Source organism: Scomber scombrus, chromosome 17, assembly GCF_963691925.1.
Source record: "Scomber scombrus chromosome 17, fScoSco1.1, whole genome shotgun sequence".
Classification (NCBI taxonomy): Eukaryota; Metazoa; Chordata; class Actinopteri; order Scombriformes; family Scombridae; genus Scomber; species Scomber scombrus.
The window spans coordinates 11811933-11819578 of record NC_084986.1 but is presented as its reverse complement, the minus strand read 5'-3'; the positions used below and the strand labels follow the sequence as shown (position 1 = coordinate 11819578).

General features: G+C 40.0%; 1 protein-coding gene across 1 annotated transcript; it reads right to left on the bottom strand.

The window, feature by feature from the left end:
• Positions 1-2816: 2816 nt before the first annotated feature.
• Positions 2817-4725, bottom strand: chac1 (ChaC, cation transport regulator homolog 1 (E. coli)). Its single transcript, XM_062437218.1, has 3 exons — positions 4077-4725; positions 3879-3914; positions 2817-3734 (listed from the first exon to the last, which is right to left on the bottom strand). The coding sequence occupies exons 1-3, from the start codon at positions 4245-4247 to the stop codon at positions 3351-3353; spliced, it is 591 nt and encodes a 196-aa protein (XP_062293202.1). The 5' UTR covers positions 4248-4725; the 3' UTR covers positions 2817-3350.
• Positions 4726-7646: the final 2921 nt, after the last annotated feature.

The following is a 7646-nucleotide window of genomic DNA, read 5'->3' as shown; positions in this document are numbered from 1 at the left end:
CGTTGTGCAGTGGCTTCAGATATGTTTCTGCTATAAATATCAGCTCTATGAAGCTCAAAAACTGTTTTTGTTGAGACTATCACAGAGGTATTGAATCAACTGTGGCTTTTTGAAACCATAACTATGCTGACTTTGGCAAATACCCTGTAAAGTGTCTGCTATTCTTTGTTGATGAGATTCAAGTCTCAGACTTCTCCCCTCTGACACCTGTAATCACAGAGTTTTAGAAACATGCTTGCAGAGGCTCAACAGTCACTGAAACCTGAAGGCCAAACTAAATCCCTGCACCAAATCTGCAAACTACAACAACATGTTTTGCTTTGCTCTCTGTGTTTGAAAAACACTACACACAGTTACAGAGATGGAAAGTAACTAAGTACATTTACTCAAGTTCTGCACTTAAGTACAATTATACTTGTAATTGTATTTCCATTTTATGCTGCTTTTTAGTTTGTACTTTCTACTCAACATTTATTTGACAGCTTTAGTTACTTTTCATAATGAAGGTTTGACACAATTGATAATATAACAACCTTTTAAAATACAACTCATCGTTAAAGAACAAACCATTGGTTTCCAACCTTTTCGGCTTTTGACGACTTACAAAAAGCAGTGTGTAGTCAAGGTCACATTTCAGATGTCTGTAAGTTGTTAACAGCTCCACCAAATAGTGATTTTACTCTAAACTTCTCACATGGTTTCATTTCAATAAATGTTCAAATGATCCAATATTAACCAATTTCAAAGACTACAGAAAATGTCCAAAAAATGGAAACAGATTTGTCTATCAGAACTTAGTTTTTTATTCTTTTTTTCTCCATTAACCATCTCACGACTCCTCAGATTGGTTTATTATTTATCACTTAGAAGGGGTGTGACCCCTAGTTTGGGAACCACTGGACTAAACTAGTTAACTGTAAAGTAGTTCAAACTACCTCAACATCCTGCAGCTACAACAGTAACATGTTGCTTGCAGACTGATGCTTCAGTATTAATGATGTCATATGTAATAATATATCAGTCAGAGGCACAAAACCACTACTTTCACTGTAATACTGTATCTACATTGTGCTGCTATTTATGTATTTTTTACTTCAACAGGATTTTTCATGCAGGGTTTTTACTTGTAATGGAGCATTTTTCTATTGATGGATTTATGCTTTTTACTTCAGTAAAGGATCTTAGTACCTCATCCACCACTGTGGTTCTCTATTTTTTAGACAACATTCCAAAAACATAATCTGATTTGGAAGACCTCCCTGGGCAGTCCTAATTTCATTTATGGTGCTCCAACATTCAAAAATTAAATGTCTTTCCAGAAACAATGCCCTGAATATACTGTAGATAATCCACGGACCTCGCTGTGGAGTTTTCATTGGAACTACTTTCTACAAAGAAATAGTCCCTATGAAAATTGTTGACAGTGAGGTCTCAGGAACTGGGACATTGTTCTTGGAAAGACATGTTGCTGCTGAGTTTTCCAGATGTAGTTTTTCAATGCTTTGAGCGGCACAAACTACCTTTTATTTAGGTCCATTGTATTGAGTCACAAGCAGAAATTTTACAGGAAAACATTACTTTTAAACAGTCCTAAATTTAGGGATGAGCTTTTCTAATTTTAGGTGAACTGACCCTTTAAGAGATACATCATACATAACATGTTGGCCTGACTAACTTTAGCACCCCTCACACAACCCTATCAAGGCAATCTATTTCAAATGTTCTGGGTGGCAAAGGTCTGGGACATCAGTATTTTAAAGTGCACCTGAATTCACAGCAGTATATTTTTACATGGATTGGTGCCGGGCCAGTAAGATTTCATCTAGATGAGTGCCTTCAGCGTGTTCTTCCTGGTGCACTCTGACATGACCACGGAGCAGACTGTAAACACAGGACTTCCAGGTCTGGGCTTGTTCCCAGCCAGCAGTTATATAAGCCTGTGCACCTAGATAGACTCTTGACTTGAATCCTGTCCAAGGTACAAGCTGCTCCGGCCAATGTTTGGGAGTGTCTAATGTATGTTTGTATATGTGTAGTCCCGGGAGCTGTTCCAGAAAGCTGGTTTATTGTGTTATCTGGATAATGCTGCTGAGTAAAACCTGCATCCCAGTTAAAGTGTAACTGGTGAAAGAAAGGTAATCTAGGCAAGTGTAACTCTGTAAGCCTGTTTCCTGGAACGAGCCCCAGGCATGTACAGCGTGGCTGTCAATGTTGCACGTGTACGCAGACGACATATCCGTATATGAAATCTCTCCACCGATATGTAGAACTGTCTTGGTTGGTGGTTTCCAAACCTTTTAGCTTATGACCCCTCAAAATAAAACAGTGTCTCCTTTACTGCAGGTTATAACATCAGTTTGTGTTTGAAGCAATTTCAACTAAAGTGTGAATTTCTTTTTAACGTCCTAGATTTCATTTTTAGCAGTATTACCTTTTTAGAAAAGCTCAAATGACAAAGAAAAATATATTTTCTGCTTTTTCCCCCCTCTTGAAGCAATACTTCAGATACATCTTGATTAACAGGATGATCTTGGTCATGCTTTCTGAATTTTGCAAGTCAGCCATCATGGATTTTCCACACATGGATGCAAATACACCATACTCCATGTTCCACATTAAAAAAAATAAATTAATTAAAAAAAGAGGGAGGTACCATTTCCTTCTGCCCACATGTACAAGTTTTACTTGGGAGTGATCCAAGGAATGTAATTTAACAAGCCATATCAAATCTTTGATACGATCAGCTAAAGATGTTTGCTGGCACCAGATTAAAGAAAGATATCCCATTTGCTCACACAAGACACAAACAATAAAAGTGCTTTTTTAAAATATTTTATTTGCCTTTACAGTGAATGGAAAAGTTACCAGCAACTTTAAAAAAAAAAAAAAAAAAAAAAAAAAAACACAGCAGCAGTTTGGTGAATTGCAAACAGGTTTAACTATCACAATTAGTTGCTGAAAATGTCTGGACGGAATCTAAACTGTGCAAATAAAAAAGCATTGATGATCTTTTTATGACACAGAACTGCAACGATGTTTACAAGCAACAATTTACTGCTATTACAACTCATGTACTAATGCATCAGTTTTGACATTACAATGTAAACATGAGGTCATGCTTCAGAATCCTTCAAAAAAAAAAAAAAAAAAAACAACTCAGTGATGCTTCCCTTTTGATATCACTTCAGTAGCATTCAATGGATTCAATTACACTGCATGGTAGTCATGAATATATTGTTAACATAAAACAGAGGTGGAATACATGACTGATGAAAAGCCTCAGTGTTGTGTATGTACTTATGTGTGTAGTGTATTCATCCACTATAAGCTAGGGAGACAAAGGGTACAAGCTACTGGGCTGCCAACAGATAGGACATCATGGTCAGGGCCGCTGTTTCGATGGAGTACAGGTGATGGTCTTCCACCTGTGGGCAGCTCTTCCTCATGAACTCGGCCAGCCGGAGCAGGTACTCCATGTTGTGGCCCGTCTTCCCTCTGCACACAGCAATCTGGGCACCGATCTCTTCTGGGCTGGCTGGCCCCAGGTAGAGGGCGTTGTCAGCAGTGGCGATGTACACCAGCGCTTGAACCGGAGACTGGCCCTCCCCCTCGGGGTAGAAATCAACCATCTTGGTGACGTAGCCACCGCAGACTGTCTCTCGCACGTTCAGGTACTTCAGGGACTCCTCAACTTGAGCGCCTGTCACCTCGAACGCCACACCCCAAGTGCTCTCCTGTGACAAGAAAAAAAGAAGGGAAAAAAATTAGTAAGACATATGATTCAGTGAGGAAATAACACTTGGAGCTGCATTGTAGTTTCTAACCTGCCGCTTAGAAACTACAAAAACCAGCAGGAAGCAACAGGAACCTTTACTTACGTCATCATCCTCAATGAGCGTCACCACTCTTCCGGGCTGCAGAGAGGAGGAGGAGGAGGAGAAGAGGAAAAAATGGGTAAGTCGTCATGGACACCGCCTGTCAGTCAGGCCTTAACCAGCAGCTTCACATCGGCTGGTTTAACACCAACACAAGCAGAACATCATGTGCCAAAGTAAACAAAACACTCTTAGTCTTACCAGCTCGTCGTTTCCACGGTGGAAGTTATCTCCGTGCCAGAAGCGTCTCTTGTAGCCGCTGATGAAACCCACTTTGCTCCTCTTGTACTTGAAGTCGGGCTTCCACACCAGCGACCCGTACCCGAAGATCCACAGGCTGCTCTTCGCGGAGATTATGTCTTGAGGCTTCATTTTGTTGGGTAGTGTAGACGGCGTTAAAATGAATCTATGGATCACGTTCTCTCTCTTAACACAATGCTAAGCTAAGGTGACTAGCTAGCTAACGTGAGCTTCCTCCGGTCCAGGAGCAGAGGTACCGGTTGGCTCGCTGGTATACCGCGGACGGTATTGGAGCCCAACTGCTTAGCAGTTGCGAAGATGGAGTTTCGCAGTTTTTTGCCTTGCACTATGCATTGCCATTGCATTACAGATGCCGCATTACGCCTTAAAAATCCATGGCGGCCGGTTAGGCCCTTCAGATCCTATTAAAAATAACAAAACCCGTTTTGACCAGCTTGTTCAGCCGGTCGAGGTAAACGCGACTTTAAGACTAACAAATGAAACGATAGAGGCCTGATTAAATATTAGTGTTAAAACAACTAGCTGGTAGTCTAGTCGTAGCCGAGCAGTGTCGGTGGATTGAATGGTTTCCTCGATAACAAGAGGCGAGTTAGCGATGTTCTTATAATGCGGACGTGAGGGTGGGCATATTTACGTCACTGCTTCTGACCAATAGTAATTAAGAGATTTTATTTGTTGTCGCGTTTCACCCAATCAAATTTCGTGTGCGCCGAATAAGGCGGGACTTTAAAGCCAAACTCGTTACACTATAGGCTAAAACTTTACTCACGATTGGCCAATGAACTGTCTCCTTTAACTGACTAAACGTATGATTGGAGCAGCCATCTTGTCAATCTCTGAAGATATTTCCATATTGTTCAGTATTGAGCCGGCTGATGCAACTTCCCACAGCATTACAGAGCAGTAGCATCAGCAGGGCAACATACCAAGACATTGCATCAGATGGGATACAAGGGGACAATCCTAAATAGGGTGGGGTATTTCTCACAAGATGTTCCATAAACTAAAGAAAGATCAAGATTCAAAATTATTTTTAAGTTAAACTCAAAATATTAAATGACCAAACACAGTCATGACATGTGAGTAGGTCGACTAACACCCTACATGGATGTTTACATGAGCCATGGATTGTCAGGGATGTAATCTAGTCACACAGCTCAAAGAGCCAATGATAAGACAAAGATCACTAACGATTTAGGATCCCTCACTTCAATCCTCAATCATTTCAACCCTTCACAACAAGGGAGACATCTGTTGAAGTTGAAGTGAAGTGGGCAGGCTTTTTTTTTTGGGGGGGGGGGATAGCTATCATGGAAAATCCACAATCCACCTTTGTAATAACACATAGCAGCAATGTTTATATACTTTACTCAGCAAGCATCTTATTTGGACAGCCAGATCAATGTTTGTAAAAAGAATGGGGGATTTGTGCCTGGGGCAAACATGAACTGCTGGTCCCCCCACTCTCTTGTGGAATGGATATAGCATTCTTATACTCTTGAAGGTCAAACATGCCCCTCTTTAAGACAGGGCTTCAAGATTGGGGAGCTTTAAGGATAGGTTCACAGTTTTTCAAGTCTGTCCTAAAACAACAGCCATGTGTCCATATGAAGACTGAAAGAGGTTTTCTTCCCTGTAATCATTCCTCCTGTTCGTACTGGCCAGTAAAAGACACTCTTCATGAATTTAAACGTTCACCCGAAAGCTTCTATGAGGCTTCAGCAGTCTGAGTCACATTAAGCGAATATCTGACACATTTACAGTCTTTCTAGTATCAAATTCCCTCTTTGTGTTTCCCTGTTGAGCTGCGGTGCAAGTACAGTAACATAAAGAGGGACTTTGGCACTGTAATGTTGAAAGATATCCACTTGATATGATTAGTTTGGATGGAGTTTAAAAGTTGAAGCTTCATATTACCTTTAAATAAACTTTTAAATACATTTTTAAACATGAGGATGTCTGTGGATTTTACTCCCCGTCACTTACATTGTAAATGCATTATGAAGGGATCTTTTAATGGCCAGTATAAACAGGAGGAATGAGTACAGTAAGAAAAACATGTGGCAATGTTCATTCGGGCACCTGGCTATTGACTCACAAGACTTGAGAAGAGAGACTAGAAAAATGTTGAACTTGTCATAAGATGCCTTTATTGTCAATGTATTCATAATACAATGACATTGCGAGTGCTCATCACAGTGGTATTTAAACAAACTACTAGATACATACGTTCAGCATCACACATAATCAATCATGACCCATCATAAAACTATACAACATTTTTAAAAAAACACAAAAAAACAAAGGCAGGTAAAAATTAAGACAAGCCGGTAAAGTAAAAAAATAAATTACTGTGAGTGCAAGTGTCAGATAAAATATTGCAATTGCACTAATAATAATATATTAATAATATATTGCACACATATATTAATAGAGGATTTTTTAAGTGTGGGTTTTAGAGTTAGTGTGTGTGTTTACTGAGAGTCTGGATGGCTTTGGGAAAGAAACTATTCAAGAGTCTGAATAGAGGTGATCAGGGTGAGAAGAGTCATTTTTAATGTTCCTTGCTCTGGAGAAGTAGTGCTTGTCCTTTAAAAATGTGGATGTCACTTTAAAGTGTGTATCATGTGTTTGATATGGTGCTTTAGTAGTGTGTATTTCCAACAAGAGTTTCAGTTAATCATTTCACCAAAAACATGTTGATAAGATAAGCACAGAAGTTTCAGGGCCACTGGAGACATGACCTTGTAGGCTTAGATTGTGAATAATAAAGTACATTTGTGAATCAAAACACTAACCACAGCCAAGACCCAACAAACAGACAGGAAGATGATCAGGATTGGTGGATCCGATATGATAGCAGAGGCTCATCTGTGCTCAATAAATAGATTACCTATAAATAGCTGGCATTATCTGCCTTGACAAGAGGCCGAACAACTGTATCAGCTCTTCATAAAGCTAAAGCACCACACAATCCAGGCCTTCCGGCAACCCCGTGTCATGGGCAAGCTTCCATCCCATCATGCTGTGGCCTTTCATGTCCATTCTTTTCCACAGCCTGCAGATCCAGTATTGCTGGGCCATTAAAGGCTGTGAGCTAGTGGGCTGCTTCTTCTTTAGTGAATTTATGAAAGATCCACCTGTCATATTTATCATTGCGATCTAAAAGACACATTTAAATTGGAAAATTTCAGACTGACAATCTTAACTCAAGTGTAATTTACCCTTTGGCACATTCCCAATGTTACAGCTCACGAGGCATGACGTTTATCCCGCAAACAAGAGACTGGCCTGTTTACTGTGACACCCCTACAGCAGTGAAGGGTGGTGGCTGTCCTTTAAATATGATGTTGATGAAAACATTACCTCATAGGTCAGGAGCTAAACGCAGATCCTACAGTATACGACTGCACAGACATTTTTTGGTTAAATGCTACATCATTCAAATCAGAATTTGCATGTTTGCATGTTTTAAGTGTAATAAAAAATGTTGTCTAAATTATGTAGCTC

Bases quoted from the DNA above. Each gene is read 5' to 3' on its own strand.
- chac1 (XM_062437218.1), bottom strand. From the start codon at position 4,247: ATGAAGCCTCAAGACATAATCTCCGCGAAGAGCAGCCTGTGGATCTTC. The intron at 3,915-4,076 runs GTAAGACTAAGA...TCCTCTCTGCAG, and splicing joins ACCGTGGAAACGACGAGCTG to CCCGGAAGAGTGGTGACGCT. The intron at 3,735-3,878 runs GTAAGTAAAGGT...TTCTTGTCACAG, and splicing joins CGCTCATTGAGGATGATGAC to GAGAGCACTTGGGGTGTGGC.